This window comes from Dasypus novemcinctus, chromosome 3 (genome assembly GCF_030445035.2).
Source record: "Dasypus novemcinctus isolate mDasNov1 chromosome 3, mDasNov1.1.hap2, whole genome shotgun sequence".
Taxonomy (NCBI): domain Eukaryota; kingdom Metazoa; phylum Chordata; class Mammalia; order Cingulata; family Dasypodidae; genus Dasypus; species Dasypus novemcinctus.
In genome coordinates, this window is record NC_080675.1 from 146,894,949 (window position 1) to 146,918,259 (window position 23,311).

At 38.4% G+C, this 23,311-nt stretch overlaps 1 protein-coding gene across 3 annotated transcripts in view; it reads right to left on the reverse strand.

Annotated features, from left to right (window-relative positions):
- The window catches only part of MYO9A (myosin IXA), a 391,855-nt gene that overhangs the window by 141,183 nt on the left and 227,361 nt on the right, over nt 1-23,311 (reverse strand). For all 3 annotated transcript variants that reach the window (XM_058294436.2, XM_071214269.1, XM_058294435.2), the window contains exons 17-18: nt 3,479-3,622; nt 1,717-1,756 (exon numbers count right to left, since the gene is read on the reverse strand). In XM_058294436.2, coding sequence (XP_058150419.1) covers nt 1,717-1,756; nt 3,479-3,622 — 184 coding nt within the window. The remainder of the gene's footprint in view (nt 1-1,716; nt 1,757-3,478; nt 3,623-23,311) is intronic.

The following is a 23,311-nucleotide window of genomic DNA, read 5'->3' on the forward strand; positions in this document are numbered from 1 at the left end:
AGTGCTCCAAAATGTGTTTGCCGAATGCGATGAATGTGCCACAATCATGGGGGAGATTGTTGGTTTGGGAGGAGTGGGGCAGGGGATGGGGGGTATATGGGAACCTCTTATGTTTTTTATAATGTAATCTTTTTTTGTGATGTATGTATCTTAAAAAAAATACAATTTACAAAAAATGATGGTGGTGGGGGAGCGAGGTGTAGGTTGTATGGTAACCTCTATATGATCTATTAACTTTAATTTAAAAGTTTTATTTAAAAAAATAGTACAAATATAAGAATGTTCCTCTACTACAAGGGGTGAAGAATATGAAGATACATGGGGAAAATATAATTAATGTAATATATAGATTTAGTTAACAAAAATATTCTAATATTTTTACAGAAATGGCAAAGAAGGTGCTATATCAATGGTAAGGGTCAGTAATGGGGGTATGTAAGGGGTTATAGGATTTTTCCTTTTGAAGTAATAAAAGCATTCTGAAATGGAAAAAACAAATACATATACATGCTAGGTATGTAGCTAAAAAATTGAAAGCACAGACTCCAATAGCTATCTGTACACCAAGGTACACAGCAACGTTACTCACAATTGCCAAAAGATGGAAACAACCCAAGTGTCCAAGAACTGATGAATGGATAAATAAAATGTATATAAACATAAAATGAAATATTATTTTCCTTTTTTTTTTCCGAGGTAACAGGGACCTATTTGCGGGAAGCTGGCACTCAACCACTAAGCCACAGTGACTCCCCCTGTGTTTTTTTTCCTGTTTGTTTGTTTGTTGTTCGTTTTTAAGTTTGTAGGACGCACTGGGAACCCAACCTGGGACCTCCTATGTGGGAAGCAAGCACTCAACCACTTGAGCCACATCTGCTCCCAAAATGTAATATTAATTGTGAAAAGAAAATAAGTTCTGGTACATATGACAACATGGATGAACCCTGAAGACATCATGTTGAGTGAAATAAGTGAGACACAAAAGTATAAATATTTTATGATCTCATTGATTTGAAATTAATTTAGAGTAGAAAACTCACAGAAGTCAGAACCAAAAGTAGGTTATGAGGGGATAGGATAGTAATAGGGAATGGGAAATTAAGGCTTAAAACATACAAGATTCCTACTTGGAATGATGGAAATATTTTGATAATAGATCGTGGTGATGGTAGCACAACACTGTGAACACAATTAACAGCAATGAAATATATGTCTGAATATGATTAAAAGGGGGAAATGTTAGATTATATATATGGGAAAAGAATTAAAATTTTTAAAAGTCCATGGAAACAAACTAGACAACCAAGAATCTTAAGTCAAACCATGGACTTTAATTAATAGCATATTTATAAAAACATGCGATCATCAATTTTAAGAAATGTTACACACCAATACAGGGTGCTGGTGGTGGGGTGGTATATGGGAATCCTATATTTTATGCATCATGGTACTGTAAACACATAACTTCTCTAATAAAGAGGAAAAAAGGCAATTACTACACAAAGATTTATATTTATATTCAGAAGACATTTCAAGCATTGTGGATATATTAAAAACTATTTACCTAAAGCACTGAATTTGGTCATTTCATGTCAGCCACATGAATTCACATAATTAATCCCTATTAGGGATACACATAAGGTATTTCCTTGTCTTTATAAAAATTGTGTGTATGAGTAATAAAAATATGTAGGTTTCTTTTTTCAGAATACTCACCTTTGGAAGGGCAGACTTGGATTTCAAGTTTTTGTTTCTCCTATAGAGGAAATCATACATTAGAAAATACTATAGAGATGTATTATTTCAAAGTCTGCAATTACATAACAGGTAGGTAAGAACTTTTTAATGGTACAGCATGCATGGTTATATCTATCTCCTCTATGATTATATAATGAAGAACAGCAGGTTTAGATAAATGGCATATATCAATATATATGGTTCCAGTCACCATTTTATAAGAGATTTCCCTAGCCCCATGTACTAAGACTGCCAGAACTAAAGGAGACTTGTAGTAAAAACTGGGAATCCTATAAAAGAGAGTCAGTTTTTTCTCTCTGGGGGAAGAAGGTCTGTCAAAGTTTAAACTCCATAACAAGTTTATTCAAGTATAATTTTCCGGGTAAAATGGGGAAAAACAAAAAGCATCATTATGCTAAATATTAACTTAATAATTTTCAGTCTTATTTCATTCAAAATTCTACAAAGGAAAATGATGCTTTACCATCTCCCCTCTTCATTTTCTCAGCCAGGAAATTTAACCTGTCATAAAGAGCAATCTACTCACCAAGTCAAAGTGTTAATAATAGAATAGTAAATGGGAATTGTATATTTTATGCATGATTGTTTTGAAAACCCCAACAACTTCTCTAATTTAAAAAAAAGCAATTTACTCCTCAAAAAGCTAAACACAGAAATACCGTTAGATCCAGCTATCCTACTTCTAGGTATAAACCCAAAAGAAATGAAATCATGGACTCAAATAGATTTTATAAACCAATGTTCACAGCTGTGTCAACCACAAAAGCCAAAAGATAGAAACAACCCAAATGTCTCCAAGGGATAAATGGATAAACAAAATGTTGATGGAGACAGAAAGTAGAGTACAGGTTACCAGAGTCAGGAGAGAGGGAAAATGGTGAATTCATGCATAATGGATATAGGGCTTTTTATGAGATTATGGGAGAGTTCTATTTTGGATGGTGGTGAGGGTGCACAACACTGTGAGTGTGATTAATTCCACTGAAGTGGTTAAGATAGGAAAATTTATATTGAATATATATTTCTACATTAAAAAAAAATAAAAGCAACTAAAGAGACAAAACCAGTTCAATTAAGTATATGATCCTGGACTGGATCTCATAACAGAAGAAAAGGGCTCAAAAGGACAGATACTGGACATTATATATCCTGCCATAACCCACTGAATGTACTGGAGGAGAGTATAAACTACAATGTGAACTATAATCCATGCGGTACAGCAGTGCTCCAAAATGTATCTACCAAATGCAATGAATAGGCCACAATGATGAAAGAGGTTGTTGATGTGGGAGGAGTGGGGAGCAGGGGTGGGAAGTGGGGTATATGTGAACCTCTTATATTTTATAACATTTTTTTGTGATTTATGTATCTTTAAAAAAAAAGACAATTTATTATTAAAAAAATAAAATCTTTAAGGACAGGATGGAAATAAATGATTAAAATTTCATGAATTTGAATAAGGTATTCAAGGAGCATCATGTATATAATATACTCTCAAATATTTAGAAAATACATATATAGATAGCTGGATATATGGATAGAAAGCCACAGCAAATATGGTAAAATGTTCAAAGTTGATGGACATGGGTAGGGAGGAAGAGGTATGCTGGAGTTCTCTATACGGGTTCTGTATTATTTCTGCAACTGTCCTGTAAGTTTGAAATTATTTCAAATTAAAATTAAAAAAAAAAACAACCCACATTATGGATAGCATACTAACGTGAGGATTCCATGGGCTCTCTCCAAGAGTTTGCTGTTAGCTGAATTAGCAAATATACCATCTTTATCAAGCAAGGAGCTACTACTTGACAGTCTGCTTTGCCGGATCCCAGTTCTGCTATTCCAGGCAACATCAAATATATCACTGTAAAGAAAAAAATACAGTACAATTTGTTCTAGTTAATTAAGACATAAAGTCACACTGTCAAAGGTAACCGAATAAGTAAAATAGAACTTTAAACACTAAAGTTAAAACTTAGCAAAAATTCAAAGCCGGAAGAAAATGGCATTATCAGAGAGCTTACCAATCAATTGTAACTAAATTTTTACTCATTCAAAACAAAAAATTTCTATGGATTCTAGTACATTCACACAAAAATGTACACATAAATAATGAATAAAGCATAAACCTGACACCACTAAAGACACTGTTAATCACTGAACAATCCATAAATAATATTACTTTTTTTTATCTCCCCCCTTTTGGCTTGCTTGCTGTCTGCCTTCTGTGTCCATTTGCTGTGCATTCTTCTGTGTCTATTTATTTATTTATTTATTTCCCCCACCCGTTGTGGCGTGCTTCTTGTCTGCTCTCTGTGTCAATTTGCTGCACGCTCTTCTGTGCTTTTTTTTAACTTGTATCCCTTTTTGTTGCCTCACCTTGAGGAATCGGCTCTCCACAGTGCTTGTGGGCTGGCAGCACTCCACAGTGCTGAGGATGGCAGCTCTCCACAGCATGTGGGTGAGCCTGCCTTCACAAGGAGGACCTGAGACGCGAACCCAGGCCTCCCAATATGGTAGACGGGAGCCCAACTAATTGAGCCACAGCAGCTTCCCAATGTGATTACATTTTAATATGCATTATAATACAATGGCTTTAGTTTTTGTTAGATATTAGAACTTCTAAATACAACTGGAGGAATTTAGAATCCTAATAGGCCCTCCCATCCTATAAAATATCTAATTTCCTCCTGGGAGGTCTTTACTCATTTACTTACTCACAGAACCACCAAAGTTAGAAAGCTCCTACTAGCTGTTGGGCACTCTTCTAAGCACTGGAAATACAGTAATGAAAAAAAAGAGCTAAAATTATCAGTGATTATAATATAAAGAGATAATGGGGGATTTTCCAGTAAAGATAGTAGACTGAACATATTTATATTCATCCAGAAACCCTATAAAACACTAATAAAATAATTTTTTAAAGGAACACTTTCCCAAAATGGGGGAGGAAGAGACAGTTATACACCAATTTCAGCTACTGATGAGTAAATTCAGCAGACTACAGAATAATCCTGAGAACAGCTAAAGTTTGAGCCTGTCTAAGTCAGAAAGAGGCGGATAGCTGCCATCTTAACTCTGCGCCTGGCATGAGGGGAAGGCGGGCGAACTGAGAATCGCACTGCAGGTGTGGACCAGATGAGAATGCAGCTCTAGCCTAGGCCCCAATGCCACCTCCAGCAGGTATGAAGTTGCAGGGACCCTTGACAGCTTTTCCAGGAAATTACCGGCCAAGCCGCAGAGATCAGTGATTATCCTACTCGGGCAGCACAAGCCATCCCAGGAGCTATTCTGTGGCTGGAATTGGAAGCTCCATTTCCCAAAAACAGGGATGGAGATGGTTGGTTGCCGATTTTGGCTACTGAATGGTAGACTCAGCTGGCTAAGAGATAACCCTGGGAACAGCTGGGGTGAGAACCAGCCCAAGTCAGAAAGAGGCCAGTAGCCACCATTTTCACTCCGCCCCCAGCCTGAGGGGAAGTAGGCTGACTGAAACTCTCAGTGACGACAGGAACCAATTTCCTTCTTGCAGATCAGCCCTAACATAGGCTTCAGTTCCAACTCTGGCAGGAAGGAGGCTGGGGAGCCCCGCACCAGCCTATACAGGTAAATACAGGTAACTTAGGCTTGCATAGACTGAAAATCAGAAGTCTACCAGGGCAACTCCGGTCATCTTGGACCCACACTGCATAGATTACTGCCCACACGTGCAGCTCCATCCCCAGGCAGAGGGGAAAGGGATGTGAAGCGTCATCAGTCTCTCTGGGCAACTACAATCTAGGCCTGCACTTGGATTATTCCACATAGCTGTGATTCTGTCCCTACCCGTGGCAAAGGAGAATGGTGGAAGAAGCTTCATTGGTCCCTGGTGCAATGAGGGCAGCTTCAGCCTCCATAGCTTACAGCACCAACTACATGCTTGGCTTCTACTGCACAACCAGCAAGGGAAAAAGGATAGGAAGCCTTAAACTAAAGAGAAAAACTGCACCCAGAATAAAGACTCTAGTAAGCCAGATGCCAAGACACCAACAAAAATTTAAAATCCACACCAAGAAACAGGAAGCTATGGCCCAGTTAAAGGAACTAGATAAGCCTCCAGATGACATAAAGGAGTTGAGACATAGATTCTCCTTAATAAGTTCAATGAGATAGCTAAAGAGATTAAGGATATTAAGAAGACATTGGATGAGCAAAAGAAGAATTCGAAAGCATACATCAAAAAATAGCAAATCTTATGGGAATGAAAGGTGCAATCAATGAAATTAAAAAAACATTGGATGAAAAGTGGACTTGGTCCAATGGATAGGGCATCCACCTACCACATGGGAGGCCCACGGTTCAAATCCCGGCCTCCTTGACCCATGTGGAGCTGTCCCATGTGCTCTGCTGATGTGCACAAGGAGTGCTCTGCCACACAGGGGTGTCCCCCACATAGGGGAGCCCCATGCACAAGGCGTGCGTCCCATAAGGAGAGCCGCCCAGCGCGAAAGAAAGTGCAGCCTGCACACACGGAGAACTGACAAAACAAGATGATGAAACAAAAAGAAACACAGATTCCAGGTGCTGCTGATAAGGATAAAAGTGTTCACAGTGAATGGGGGGGGGGGGGGCGGGGGGGGGGGGAAAGGGGAGAGAAATAAAAAATAAATCTTTAAAAAAAAAGCATTGGAATCATATAATAGCAGGAGGCAGAAGAAAGGATTAGTGAGCTTGAAGAAGTGGCCTCTGAAAGTGAACATACAAAAGAACAGATGAAGAATGGAAAAAATTGAACAAGGTCTCAGGGAACTAAATGACAGCAAAAGGTGTGCAAATATACATGTCATGGGTGTCCCAGAAGGAGAGAAGGGAAAAGGGACAGAAGGAATATTTGAAGAAATAATGGTAGAAAATCTCCCAACCCTATTGAAGGACATAGATATCCCTGTCCAAGAAGCAGAGTGTACTCCCATAAGAAAAACTCCAAATAGACCACCTCCAAGACACATACTCATCGGAATGTCAAAAGCCAAAAGAAAGAGGGAATTCTGAGAACAGTAAGAGAAACGCAATGCACAACATATAAGGGATATCCAATAAGATTAAGTGTGGATTTCTCACCAGAAACCATGGAGGCAAGAAGACAGTGAATGATATATTTAAGATACTACAAGAGAAAAACTTCCAGCCAAGAATCTTATATCCAGCAAGACTATCTTTCAAAAATGACAGTGAAATCAGAATATTCACAGATAAACAGCAACTGAGAGAATTTCTAAGCAAGAAACCAGATTTTCAGGAAATAAGGGTATGCTAGAGCCTGAAAAGAAAAGACAGGAAAGAGGGGCCAAGAAGAGAGTCTAGAAATGAAGATTGTATCAATAAAAGTAACTCAAAGTGTCAAAAGAGTGGTGAAAATAAAACATGACAGATAAAACTCATGTAGTCAGGAATAAACTTAACCAATGATGTAAAGCACTTGCATTCAGAAAACTGCAACTCGATGTTAAATCAAAAAGGCCTAAATAACTGGAAGAACATTCCTTGCTCATAGATTGGAAGACTAAATATCATTAAGAAGTCAATTCTACTGAAATTGATATACGGATTTAATGCAATCCCGATAAAAATTCCACCGGCATTAAAGAAAAAATTGAAAACACAATCATTACATTTATTTGGAAGGGTAAGGAGTCCTGAATAGCCTGAAACATCATAAAAAGGAAAAGTGAATCCTCATCTCCAGACTTTAAATCATAATACTTACCTATAGTAGTAAAAACAGCATGGTACTGGCCCAAAAACAGATACAATAGACCAATGGAACCAAACTGAGGGTTCAGAAACAGACCCTCACAGGTATGGTCAAATGATTTTTGACTAGCCTGTCAAACTCACACAGCTCGGGGAGAAAAATCCATTCAACAAACGGTGCTGAAAGAACTGGATATCCATAGCTGAAAGAAGGAAAGAGGACCACTATCTCACACCTTATCCAAAAATTAACTCAAAATGGATCAAAAAACTAAAAATAAAAGCAAGAAGCATAAAGCTTCTAGAAGAAATTACTGGAAAATATCTTCAAGACCTGGCGGTAGGTGGTAGATTCCTAAAGGTGATAAGAGGAGGACTGAGTGGACTACTGATGTTTAATGTATGTAGAAGTTTTAATTAGCTTTACTGTTGTGGAAATGTATAGAGTAGATGGTAACACACAGTGAGTAACAGCTAGTTTATAAATGGGGATGTGACTGAAAATGGTAGGCTAGTTATATAAATGCCAACTGACAGAATGCTAGAGAATAATCTAGGAACTGGATAGTACAGTAAACCAAGAGATGGATGAGAACTGATGGTACAGATGCAAGAGTGTCCTCTGTGAGCTAGAGGAAATGTATATCACTACTGTAGGGTGTTGGAAATGTGGAGAAGTATGGGAAAAACACAGCTGGAGTGACCTATGGACTGTGATTAGTAGTAATAATATAATATTCTTGCATCTATGCAAAAGATGTACTGTGTTCATACAGAGGCAGTATGGAAAATGTCAGCCAAATGTACACAATGACAGACCACACTGGGGTGTTGTTTGGGAATTCTGCACATATGCATGATTGTTTTATAAGTTTACAACTTCTGTCATAAAAAATACATTGAAAAAATTATAACAGGGTGGGTTGGGGGAAAAACACACCAAATGTAAGGTAAGGACTATGATTAGTAGCAAGATTTTGACAATATTCTTTCATAATTTGTAACAAGTGTCTCAAGACAATGCAAGGTGTTGGCGGAGGGTTGATGTATGGGACCCATGTATGATGTTATGCATGTTTGCTTTGTAAGTTCACAACTTTTACTATATACTTAATTGTTTATGTATGTTCATATATAAATGATATGAAGATAATAATAATAGAATTGGTTGGGGAAAAAATAACTTTCTTTAGTAGTAATATTTTGACAATGCTCTTTAATCATTACTTTAAAAGGTTTAACAACAATGCAAGTTATTGGTGGTAGGATGAGTTATGAGAGTCCTGTATGATGTTATATATGTTTGTTTTGTAAGTTCATAACTATTATTATACAATTATTGTTTAAGTATATTTATGTAGGAGTGATATACTTCAATAAACTTTAAAAAATCAATTAAAAATTTATAACTAAAAATAGACACTTATTATTATCCTTAGATAGGAGGCAAAATATTCCATTTATGAAATAATATGATGCTATAAAATAAGAAACATTCAGAAAACAAAATTAATATCAAAAGCTTCTAAAAATTAAAAGCTTAAAAACAGAAATGAAAACACATGAAAAGAAGGATATGCTCATTCATTCAAAAAATACTGAGCATCAACTATGTGCGAAATATTGTTCTACCACCAGGCATACAGCAATTAATAAAAACAAATAATAAGCCCTACTTTCATGAGGCTTATATTCAGTAGAAGGAGTCAAACAATAAACATACAAGAAAACACATTGTCCCAAGTGCAACGGCAAAGATCAACAAGGAAGGATGGTCCAATAATAAGGCCTTGATACTGATGACTATACTTAGGAGCCTGTGTGCCTAAAATTTCAACTAGGTCTAGAGCTGTAGGGAGCTAAGTGTTACCTCCTGAGAGCCTCCATGTTGCTCAAATGTGGCCACTCTCTAAGCCAAACTCAGTATGTAAATGCATTATCTTGCCCCCAACGTGGGACATTACTCCTGGTTAGGATAAGTCTCCCTAGAGCCGAGGGATTACTACCAGTCACTAACTGGAGAGGCAACTAGAAAGAGACCTTGAATAAAAGGGCCAACTCAGACCAGCAGAATATCTCAGCTTACATGTTGGATCAAGTGTTAAAACCTGCTCTTTGACCTTGAATAAAAGGGGGAAATGGCAAAGACAAATGAGTTGATATGGCTAAGAGTCTTCCAAAAAGAGTCGGGAGGTCGTCAGAGGGGTCACGCTTACGCACACCTCAGCAGGACCCCAGAAAAAGCCAAAGTAGATACAACCCTAGATACTGGTTCTCCTGAAGGCTACAGAGATCCACAGGGTATGTAGTCATGGCAGATAGATTTGGAGGCCTGTGCCACGTCAGAGGGCCCTACTTCGGAATTTGTACTCCTGAGTGTGATGGAGCTGGACTCAGATGTGACTTCTACACATGCCTCTTCCGTCACTTTTACTGAACCTGTGGTTGGTGATAGGGATGGTCCATACTCAGGAGACTTGAATCTCTGCACTGCCCATGTGCCAACTGGGCCCTGAGCCTCAGCTGAGTGGCGACTTCTACTCTCTGGTTTGTTGGTCTTGCCCAGGTCAGCTAACAGGGAAGTGAAGATGGTCAACTACCACACCAGGGAATCAAGAGTGCCTTCAACTGTAAGCAGAGGAATTGCATCCATCATCCATGTGGAATCTAAGCCCACTCTTGATCTAGAGGTGGAGGGGACATCGCCATCCCAGGGTCCAAAGAATGGAGGAATAAAATATGGACTAGAGTGGACTTATTGATATTCTACTATAAAACTATTGTGATGAGTAATAGAAGCAATTTCAGCATTGAGGTGGAGAAAGTGGCCACAGTAGTTGCTGAGGGCAGGGAGAGGGAAGAAGAGATGTGATGTGGGGGCATTTTTGGGATTTTGAGTTGTCCTAAGTGATATTGCAGGGTCAGATGTTGGACCTTACATATCCTGCCATAACCCACTGAATGTACTGGGGGACAGTGCGAACAACAGGGTAAACTATTATCTGTGTAGAACAGCAGTGCCCCAAAATGTGTTCACCAAGTACGAAGAGCGTACCGCAACGATGAGGGAGGTTGTTGGTGTGGGAGGAGTGGGGTGAGGGGCTGGGGGGTATAGAGGAACCTCTTATATTTTTTAGTGTAACATGTATATATTTTCAAAAAAAAAATACCATTTACAAAAATAATGTGGGGGAGTGGGGAGTGGGTTATATGGGAACCTCTTGTGTTGTTTTTTTATATTTTTTAATGTAACAATCCTTGTGGTTTATTAATTTTAATTTAAAAAAAAGGAAAACATATTGTATGTCAAATAATTATAGGTATTATAGAGAAAATTTAAACAGGGATGGAGTATAGGAAATAACAGGAAACTAAGCTGTTATTTTTATTATGGTGGTCAAATGAGGGAAAACCTCATTTAAACTGAGATGTGAAGAAGATAAAGTAGCAAGTCAATCATCTGAAAAAAAAGCATTCCAAGCAGAGAGAATAGCAAAAGCAAGTCTATGAGGGAGGAATGTTCTCGGTGAGTCTGCGATATAGTGAACAAGCCACCAAGGCTAAAGTCAAGAACATAGGAGGAGAAGGATGTATGAATTCAGAGAGGACGAAGATCATGTTACATATACCTTTTGGGATAGGGTAAGGATTTTGGCTCTTATTGGGAATGAGACAGAAGGCCAGAGAAAGAATAGTCCTTTCAGCAAACGGTCTTGGGATAACTGGATACCATTAGCAAAAAGAATGAAGTTGGGCTGCTAATCAGACCATACACAAAAATAACAGGAAATGGATGCTAGACCTAATTTAAGATCTAGAACTATAAAATCCTTACATGAAAACCAAAGAAGAAATCTTCCTGGTTTTGACTTAGGCAATAATTTCTTAAATATTGTAACAAAAGCAACAGGAAAAATAGAAAAATTTGATAAACTGGACTTCATGTAAATAAACTCTGCACTGAAGCAGATGTGGCTCAAGCAGTTGAGCATCCATCTCTCTCCAGAATTTGGTTTCTAGCCTCCTAAAGAAAATAAACAGACGAGGAACAAATACAACAAGCAGATGAGCAGGCGGATTTAAAAAACTCTGCACTTTAAATGACACCATAAGAAAGTGAAAAGACAACTCACATAATTGTAGAAAATATCTTCAAGTTATGTATTCTGATAAAGATAAAGAAATATTCTTTTATTTAGAATATTCAAAAAACACAACTCAATAATATGAAGACAATCCAACTAAAAAATAGGCAGAGATTATTCATTTCAAAAAAGGGGAGGATTACTGATAAATGCAGCAAACTTAATGGACCTTAAGGGCATTGTGCTTAGTGAAAAAAGTTAACTTCATAAGGTTACATACTGTATGGTTATATTTATATAAAATTCTTGAAATTGCAAAATTTCAAAATTGCAAAAGAGATGAGGAGCAAATTAATTGTTGCTAGAGGACAAGACAGCGAAGGGAGGGAAGGAAAGGGTAAATAAAAATAGGTTGCATATGGGAAACGGACTTTGGCCCAGTGGTTAGGGCGTCCGTCTACCACATGGGAGGTCCGCGGTTCAAGCCCCGGGCCTCCTTGACCCGTGTGGAGCTGGCCCATGCGCAGTGCTGATGCGCGCAAGGAGTGCCCTGCTACACAGGGGTGTCCCCCGCGTAGGGGAGCCCCACGCGCAAGGAGTGCACCCATAAGGAGAGCCGCCCAGCGCGAAGGAGGGAGCAGCCTGCCGAGGAATGGCACCGCCCACACTTCCCGTGCCACTGACGACAACAGAAGCGGACAAAGAAACAAGACGCAGCAAAAAGACACAGAAAACAGACAACCGGGGGAGGGGAGGGGAATTAAATAAATAAAAATAAAAAGAATACAGTATTACGGTGTTGATAACACAAATCCAGAAATTTCCCATGAGAAGGAAGTTTGTGGGATAATTAAATGTTCTAGAATTAGATAGTAAAATAGTTCCACAACTCTATAAATACATAAAAATTCACTGAATTTTATACTTTAAATGTATAAATTTTGTAGTATTAAATTGTAATTCAATAAAGTTGTCTAAAACAGAGGTTTAGGAATCAAAATTCCTACAACAAACTAAAATGCAATGCAGCAATGTCTTGAAAACTCTGAAGAAAATAACAGTTTTCTTCTTGACATTTCCTTGTTTGCTGTGGAGACATCAATTCTTAGTCCTAGATCACCACAAACTGGACATCTCACATTTTCATTCACTCAAACTTTAATTTTTAAACTAAGCATCATTACTCATACAGAATTCTTCATTTACATCATTAAGTAAGTTCCCCAGTTGACTAGGAACTGTTACTTTTTATAAAGAAAAATAGAACAGCTCTTATTTCACAAGTTAGCAAAGAGGCACTAAATGACTAGACAAAAAATACCTTCCTGGGAAGTGAATGTGGCTCGAGCAGTTGGGCACCTGCCTATCATATTGGAGGTCCTGGGTTCAGTTCCCAGTACCTCATAAAGAGGACTAACAAGACAGCAAGGGGCTGCAACTGAGCTGACACAACAAGATGATGCAAAGAGATAATGCAATGAAGAAACACAATGAGGAAACACAATGAGATACACAACAGGCAGGGAAAAGAGATGGCTCAAGTGATTGGCTGCCTCCTTCCCACATGGGAGGTCCCAGGTTCAATGCAAGATGCTTCCTAAAAAGAAGATGAGCATACAATGAACACACAGAACAGATAATGAGCACAAACGAGGCGGGGGGAGGGAGAAAAAATTAAATGGATCTTAAAAAACAAAACAAAACAAAACAAAAAAAAAACATTCCCTATAAAGTGCTTCTTACACCACCACTTATAAATAGGTGAGAAAGTCAGTGTTAAATATATAACACCAAAGGTGTTCCATGCAATTTCATTAAAGTGATTATCTGTATTCTCATAAAAAACAACTGACTTACAAAACAATGTCACACAGCACATACACAGGAACTGAAATAATTCTTACCCTGTAAGCAAAGCCAACTAAAGTAAATGATCAAGCAAAATCAATTATCTGAACTCCACAATTTTTGAATAACATTTTTTGTAATTATTTTTTAAAACTAATTTATTTTAAAGAAACTTTAGATTACATAAATGTTAAATAAAAATATAGGGATTCCCATATGCCCAACTCCCTCCCCCTCCCAAACTTTCCCATATTAACAACATCCTTCATTAGTGTGCTACATTGTTACAATTGATAAACACACATTGAAGCATTGCCACTATCTGTGGATTAGTTTACACTGTAGTTTATACTCTGTCCATGCAATTTTTTAAGTTATGACAAAATATACAATGGCCTGTATCTGTCATTGCAACGTCATGCAGGACAATTCCAGTGTCTCCAAAATTCCCCTTTACACCTATTTTCCCTCTCCCTTCCCTCAGAACCTCCAGTGGCCACTGCCTGTACATCAATGATAAAAGTTCTTCCATTGCTAGAATCATGGGATTGTGGCTGAAAATGGTAGTCTGGGGTGAAAATGTCAATTGAAAGAAAGCTAGAGAATAATCTAGGGACTAAATAACACAGTGAACCCAGAAGTAGATGAAAATTGTACATCCACTGGCTGATGGTACAAATGCAAGAGTGTCCTTTTGTGAACTAGAGGGGATGTATTAAAATGTCACTATCACAGGGTGGTGAAAATGTGGAGAAGGATGGGAAAAAGACAAATGGTGTGACCTATGGACTATGGTTAACAGCAAAACTGTAATATTCTTGCATCAATGCCAAACATGTACTTGTTGGTAAGATGGGGATATGGAAAAAGTGTGCCAAATGTACACTCTGGACCACACTTGGTGGTAACAGTCTGACGATATTATTTCACCTTTTCTAACAAATATTCCACCACAGTGTGGGGAGTTGGTGAAGGGGTGTTGGATGGGAATTCTACATATGTGCATGATTGTTTTTTAAGTTCACAATCTGTGTAATAAAAATACATTTTTAAAAAATTAGGCTGGATAGGGGAAAATACTCCAAAAGTAAGATATGGACTATAGTTAATAGCAATATTTTGACGATGGTCTTACATAGTTTGTAACAAATGTTTCATAACAATGCAAGGTGTTGGTAGAGGGGAGATGTACGGGACCCCTGTATGATGCTATGTACGTTTATTTTGTAAGTTCACAACTTTTACTGTACACTTATTGTTTATGTATGTTCATGTATGCAAGATATTCTTCAATACAAAAATATTATTTTAAAAATGAAACAAATGAGGAAAAAAACTACAGGGGCTGCTGAAGAGTGCCATCTGCTGGTGAAACAAGGAAGTTAATGTAAGGAAATTAAAAGTAAGTACCTAAGACAGGTTTTTTCTGGCCTTCACAGTCTCGCTCCCAAAGGTGCTTGGAAGCAGATCTACAACTAATTCCTGGGTCCATGGCCCACCTTTGAGCAACAAACAGGGATAATCCTAAAGACACCGAACAGAATGACCGACAAAGCAGGCAACAACAGTAACATACAACCTCCTGTCACTACATCCCTAATAAAGAGAGAAAAATTGAGCATCTGATTAAACTGACAATCATAATCAGATGCCTGGACATCAGCAAAAAATTACAAGCCACACTAAGAAAATGGAATAAATGGCCCAAGCAAAGAAATATATCAAAGCCCCAATGGAGACACAGGATTTGCGATAACTAATCAATAAAGCTAATACAAATCTCCAAAATCAAAGCAATAAGCTGGAAGGGAATATGACTAAAGAGATAAAGGACATCAAGAAGACACTGGGGGGAGGGGGGCGGGGAGCAGACTTGGCCCAATGGATAGGGTATTCGCCTACCACATGGGAGGTCCGGGGTTCAAATCCCGGACCTCCTTGACCCGTGCGCAGCTGGCTCATGTGCAGTGCTGATACGTGCAAGGAGTGCCATGCCACACAGGGGTGTCCTGAGCATAGGGGAGCGCCCCGTAAGGAGAGCCACCCAGCACAAAATAAAGCGCAGCCTGCCCAAGAATGGTGCCGCACATACGGAGAGCTGACGCAACAAGGTGATGCAACAAAAAGAAACACAGATTCCCGGTGCTGCTGACAAGAATACAAGTGGACACAGAAGAACATGCAGCGAATGCAGAGAGCAGACAACTGGGGGGAGGGGAAGGGGAGAGAAATAAATTTTTTTTAAAAATCTTAAAAAAAAGATAGTACATAAAATATATATAACCTCCAAAGAAAAATACATGAAAAAGAAGAAAAGGAAAAACAGTACGATACACAAAATATTACCCATGCTCATATTTCACAGGAGGTTTTACTATACGATAAACCATGTTACAATTTTTAACTTTCCATTTAGTAATAAACATGACTTTAGTCTTTCACTTTTTCTATGAAACAGAATAGATGTTAAGTATGTTAATGGTAGGAGATATTAATATCAGGGGAAAAGAAACGACCAAAATTATGCTAAGTAAAAGAAACATGACTCAAATTACTACATATGTATGACTCCATTTACATAAAATGTAAATATAAATAAATTCATTTTAGAAAAATAAAAGAAACTGACTTTACAACAGGCATTAAAGGGAGCGTTACGCTCCAAAAGAGTAAGACTGGAAAGAGAGGTTTGGAGGAGAGTATAGAAGGCAAGACTAGCAGAAAGAATAACCAAAAGAGTAAAAAGACAGACAAAAATAGGATATGACATAAAAAAGCCAAAGAATAAAATGGTGGAAGTAAATAATGCATATTTATAGTAATATCATTGAATGTGAATGATTATGCTCACCAATCAAAAGATATAGGCTGACAGAATGGATTAAAAAACATGAGCCATCCATATGCTCCCTACAAGAAATTGACCTTAGACCCAGCTATACAAATCAGCTGAAAATAAGAGGTTGGAAAAAGATACTCCATGCAAACAGTACCCAAGAAAGAGCTGGAGTAGCTATACTAATATTGGACGAAACACACTTTAAATGCAAAAAGATTATGAGATACAGAAGGTCATTATATAAGGCCATTATGTATTAAAAATCCACCAGAAAGAAATAAAAAGTCATAATAAATATCTATGTCCCAAAATACATAAGGCAAACTCTGGCAAAACTAAAGAGAGAAACAGACATCTCTACAATAATAGTTGGATACTTCAGCACACCACTCATCTCATCAGATAAAACTAATAGACAGAAGACCAACAAGGAAACAGAGAACCTGAACAGTATGATAAATGAGCTAGACCTAACTGACATATACAGAACGTTGCATCATAAATCAGTGGGTTTTACATTCTTCAAGGGATCATGGATCTACCTCCAAAACAGGTCACATGTTGGGTCACAATGAAGGTCTCAATCAACATAGAAAGATTGAAAATTTATAAAAGAACCTTCTCAAATCATAATGAAATAAAGCTGCAAATCAATAATAGATGGGAGGGGAGCAGATGTGGCTCAAGAGATTGGGCTCCTATCTACCATATAGGAGGGCCAGGGTTTGATATCTGGGGCATCTGATGAAGGCATGATGGCCCACATGGCAACCTGGCCTGAGTGGAGAGCTGGCCCATGTGGAGTCCTGCCCCACACAGGAGTCCTGCCCTGTGCATGGTGCTGTCCCATGCAAAAGCACTGGCCCATGCAGGAGTGCAGGTCCACATGGCAAGCTGGCCCATGCAAAGAGTTGATGCAAGATGAGGCAACAAGAGATACAGAAGAGAGACAATAAGAAACACAACAGACCAGGGAGCTGAGGTGGCGCAAGAGAATGAGTGCCTCTCTCACACGCCAGAACGTCCCTGGAGCTGCTTAACAAGAAAACAAACAGACACAGAAGAACACACAGCAAATGGTTGCAGAGAAGAGACAACAGGGGATGGGACAGAAGAGATAAATAAATCTTAAAAAAAAAAAAAATAGATGGGGGAAGTGGCTGTGGCTCAATCAGTTGAGTTCCCGTCTACCACATGGGAGGCCCTGGGTTTGCATCCTGGGGGGCCTTCTTGTGAAGGCAGGCTCACCTGCACACTGTGAAGAGCCACCAGTCTGCAAGCACCGCAGAGTGCCACCTGGCTCGCGAGCACTGTGGAGAGTTGACTCAGCAAGGTGCGCAACAAAAAGGGAGACAAGTAAAAACACAGAAAAGTGCACAGTGAATGGACACAGAAAACAAACAACAAGCTAGCTACAAGGCGGGGAGGGAATAAATAAAAAAATAAATTCAGACACACAGAAGAAGGCACAGCGAATGGACACAGAGCAGACAGCAAGCAAAGCCACAAAGGGGAGGGGGTATAAAAAAAAAATAATGGGAAAAGTGATAAATTTACAGATGTGTGGAGGCTAAACAACACACTCCTACACAATCAGCAGTTGAAGAAGAAAGAACAGAAATCAGTAAATACATTGAGATGAATAAAAACAAGAAAAAACTTACCAAACTTTATGGGATTTATAGTGCAAAGGCAGTACTAAAAGGGAAATTTACAGCCCTAACCGTCTACATTAGACTAGAAAAAAAAGAGAGAAAAATCTACAAAACGAAAAGGTGGTTCTTTGAGAAGATCAATAAAATTGATAAACCCTTAGCTAGACTAGCAAAGAAAAGAGGAGAGAAGCTGCAAATAAATAAAATTAGAAATGAAAGGGGGATGGGAGTTAAAACTGACCCCACAGAAATAAAAGAGGATATTATGAGAAACTGCATGCCACCAGACTAGACAACCAAGATGAACTGGGGGGAGTGGATGTGGCTTGGGCAGTTGGGCACCTGCCTCCCACATAGGAGATTCTGGGTTCAGTTCCCAGTGCCTCCTAAAGAAGAAACAGACAACGAGCAGACAACAAGCATGAACATACAGACAAAGGAGCCATCTCAAGAGGCAAATAAAAGATGAAATGGACAAATTCCTAGAAAGGCAAAAATGAACAACATTGACTCTACAAGAAATAAAAGAATTAACAAACCAATCAGTTAAAAAGATTGAAATTGTTATGCAAAATCTCCCAACAAAGAAAAGTCCAGGACCAGATGGCTTCACAGGTGAATACTACCAAGCATTTCAACAAGAACACAGTCCTGTTTAAATTCATCCAAAATATTGAAGAGGATGGAAAATTACCCAACATATTTTATGAAGCTAATATCATCTAATACCAAAGCCAGATAAAGATACAAGAAAAGAAAATTACAGACCAATCTCTCTAATGAACACAGATGCAAAAATTCTCAACAAAATACTCACAAATAGAAGAACCCAACAGCATCTCAAAAGAATTATACACCAGTACAAAGTGGGATCTATCCATGGTAGGCAAGGGTGGTTAAATACAAGAACATCAATTAACGCAATACACCACAGTAACAAATTGAAGGAAAAAAATACATGATCATCTCAATTGATGCAGGAAAGGCATTTGACAAAATCTGGCATCCTTTCTTGATAAAAACACTTCAAGATAGGGATAGAAGGAAAGGCCCTCAATATGATAAAGGCATATATGAAAAACCCACAGCCAACATCATACTCAATGGCAAAAAGCTTTCCTGCGCAGGTAAGGAATAAGACAAGATATCCACTGTCACCACTGTTAGTCAACATTGTGCTAGAAACTCTAGCTAGAGCAGTTAGACAAGAAAAAATAAAGAAAAAGCATTCAAGGAGGAAAAGGGGAAGTAAAACTATCACTATGCTGGTGAAATGCTATATATATTTAGAAAATTCTGAAATGTTTTGACAAAACTACTTGAGCTAATAAAAAAGTTCAGCAAAGGGGCAGTGTATTAGTCAGCCAAAGGGGTGCTGATGCAAAATGCCAGAAATTGGTTGGTTTTTATAAAGGGTATTTATTTGGGGTAGGAGTTTACAGATACCAGGCCATAAAGCATAAGTTACCTCCCTCAACAAAGTCTATTTGGAGCAAGATGGCTGCCGACGTCTGTGAGGGTTCAGGCTTCCTGGGTTCCTATGTTCCTGGGGCTTGCTTTTCTCTGGGTTCAAGATTCCTTTCTTCCTGGGGCTGGCTTCTCTTTCCTCTGTGAGCTTATTTCCCAGGGCTCCAGCTTAAGTCTTCAGCATCAAACTCCAACATTAGAAGCCCTCAACTCTGTTCTTTGCCATACCTTTTATCTGTGATTCCTTACCCACCAAGAGGTGGGGACTTAATGCCCTAATCATAACTCAGTTATGCCCAGGTACAGATCCAAAATCTATTTTTGGAATTCATAACCACATCAAATTGCTACAGGCATGGTATAAAATCAACATGCAGAAATCAGTAATAGATCTGTACAAACTGAGGAGGAAATCAGGGGAAAAAATTCCATTTACAATAACAACAAAAAGACTCAAGTACCTAGGAATCAAATTTTTTTAAAAGATAGATTTAATTATTTGTTTGTTCATTTCTCTCCCCTTCTTCACCCCTCCCCAGTTGTCTGTTCTCTGTGTCCACCCACTGTGTATTCTTCTGTGTCTGCCTGGATTCCTGTCAGCAGCACCCAGAATCTGTGTCTTGTTTTGTTGCGTCATCTTGCTGTGTCAGTTCTCTATGAGTTTGGTGCCACTCCTGGGCAGGCTGTGTTTTTTTCGCACAGAGCAGCACTCCTTGAGGGGCGCACTCCTTGCGTGTGGGGCTCCCCTACACAGGGGACACCCCTGTGTGGAAGGGCACTCCTTGCGAGCATCAGCACTGCGCATGGGCCAGCTCATGACACGGGTCAGGAGGTCCTGGGTTGGAACCCTGGACCTCCCGTGTGGTAGGTGGACGCTCTATCAGTTGACCTAAACCCGCTTCCCAACAACATAATATTTTTAACTAGCAGTGCAATTATATGGTATGACAATAGTTAATAGGGAAAGTCTAAGATCATATATACTACTAAAAGGAAAGCTTAAGAAAATATAACATGGACTGTATAGCACAGTAAAACTTCATGTGAAATGTGAATATGAGTAATATTGCATATATAAGACTGCTTTTCTTTGAAACTGAACGAATGTATGTTAATGTTACAAGATGTTAAGATCAGACAAAAAAACCCCACATTATGCTAAATGAAAGAAACCAGACACAAAGTACAACATATTTATGATGCCATTTATATAAAATGTAAATATAAATCAGTTTATAAAGATGGAATTAGATTAGTGGTTATGTAGGGCTGGGGAAGAATAGAGGGACTGAGAGGTGACTGCTAAGGGGTGTGGAGTTTTTCTTTCTGGAGTAATGAAATTTTCCTAAAATTTTTGTGGTCATGAACGCACAACACTGTGGTTATCCTAAAAGCCTTTGATTATATACTTTGGATAGATTGTATGATATCTGATTACTTATCATTAAAACTGCTTAAAAAATAATTATGGGGCATGAACGTTTTTAAGATTCTAAATACAGGCCCTGTTAGAATTGTAGCGCAAAAATATTGTGAAAGTTTCACTTGACCTTGATCAGCACTGGTAATTTTAAAAACTCACTTGAGAAGATTCTAAATCCTACTGTTTCGGGGTTCAATATTTCTGTACATGTCTGCTAGTTCTAGTTCACTTATTTTAGTTCTCTTTTCCTTATTAATCTTCTGTCTAGATGTTTTATCTACTGATGAAAGTGTTATATTTAAGTCTCCAACTATTATTGTGGATTTCTATTTCTCCCTTGAGTTTTTTTTTTTTTAAGGAAGTTCCAGGGTTTGAACCTAGGATCTAGGCTACACGCATTCCACTTTCCCTTAAATTTTGTCAGTGTCGCCATCATGTATTTTGGGGAACCATGTTTCAGTGGGTGAATATTTATGATTATTCATATATTGTTATATAAATATATATACTGTATATTATTTATATATTATTAATATATAGTATCCTTCTTTGTCTCTTATAATGACTTTTGACTTAAAGTCTATTTTATCCACTATATGGTATAGCTACCCCATCTCTTTTACGGTTATTATTTTCATAGAATATCTTTTACCAACCTTTCACTTTTTTTTTTTAATTCATTTTTTAAAAAATATTACACTCAAAAAATATGAAGTCCCATTCATCCCCACCGCCCCCACCCCCCACTCCCCTCACAGCAACACTCTCTCCCATCATCATGACACATCCATTGCATTTGGTAAGCCAACCTTTCATTTTCAACCTAGTTCTATCTTTAGGTCTAAGGTGAGTCTCCTGAAAACAACAGAGTTGGATCATGCTCTTCTTTTTGTTTGTTTCTCTTTTAAAGATTTATTTTATTCATTTCTCCCTACCCCCTCATTGTTTGCATTTGTTGTGGTGTGTCTGTTTGTTGTATGTTGGTCTTTTTTTTTTTTAGTAGGCACCAGAACTGAACCTGGGATCTTCCAAATGGGAGGGAGGCACCTAATCACTTGAGCCACCTCTGCTCCCTGCTTTGTTGTATTCTCATTATGTTTTCCTCTGTCTCTTGTTGCCTCATCTTGTTGTGTCAGCTCACTATACCAGCTCGCTGTCTTGCTCATCTTCTTTATTTATTTATTTATTTTTTTAAAAGATTTATTTATTTATTTAATTCCCCCCCTCCCCTGGTTGTCTGTTCTTGGTGTCTATTTGCTGCGTCTTGTTTCTTTGTCCGCTTCTGTTGTCGTCAGCGGGATGGAAAGTGTGGGCGGCGCCATTCCTGGGCAGGCTGCACTTCTTTTCACGCTGGGCGGCTTTCCTCACGGGCGCACTCCTTGCGCGTGGGGCTCCCTCACGCGGGGGACACCCTTGCGTGGCACGGCACTCCTTGCGCGCATCAGCACTGCGCATGGCCAGCTCCACACGGGTCAAGGAGGCCCGGGGTTTGAACCGCGGACCTCCCATATGGTAGACGGACGCCCTAACCACTGGGCCAAAGTCCGTTTCCCATGCTCATCTTCTTTAAGAGGCACCAGAAAACGAATCCAAACCTCCCATGTAGTAGGTGGGAGCTCAATCGCTTGAGCCACATCCTCTTCTGGATCATGCTGCTTTATCCAATCTACCAATCTGTGCCTTTTGATTAAAGAGTTTAATGCATTAATATTCAGTGTTATTATTGTAAAGGCAGTACTTATTTTGGCTATTTTGTAGCTTGCTTTTTATATCTCGTATCTTTTAAAAATTTCTTTTCCTTTATTGCTACCTCCTTTTCTGTATAGTTGATCTTTTGTGATGTATCTGATTGATCCCTTTCTCATTTCCCTTTCTGTGCAATCTTCACTTTCTTTGTGGTTACCCTAGGTTTATATTACACAACCTATATCTACAACTTACTAATTTTAAAAGTCACAAACTTAGTTAGCGTCAATAGCATACTCATTCTCTGCTTCCAATTCCTCTATTTACCCACTTGATATTGTTTTTGTCCCACATATCACTTAATATCCTGCATGTCCATTATCAAGAAATATGCTTTATTCTATCTCAATTACATTCTAACTCTTACAGGAATTAAAATATAAAGTTGCATATTGAGGACACAGTATTACTAGGTTTTGCATTTACCCTTTTAGTTACCCTTAATGATAATCTTCATTTTGTTCACATTACTCCAACCCACTCTCTCCTCTCTTTTCCTTCCAACCTGTAGAATTCTCTTTAGTAATTCTTACAGAGCAGGTGTCTTGTTTGCAAACTGTCAGTTTCTGTTTACCTGTGACTATTTTAAACTCTCCCTTGTTTTTGAAGGGCAATTTTCCAAGATAAAGAATTTTTGACTGGCAGTTTTTCTCATTCAGTACGTTAAATATGTCATACTACTGACATCTCAATCTCAATGGTTTCTGATGAGAAATCAGCATTTATTCTTATGAGGATCCCTTGTATGTGACAAACT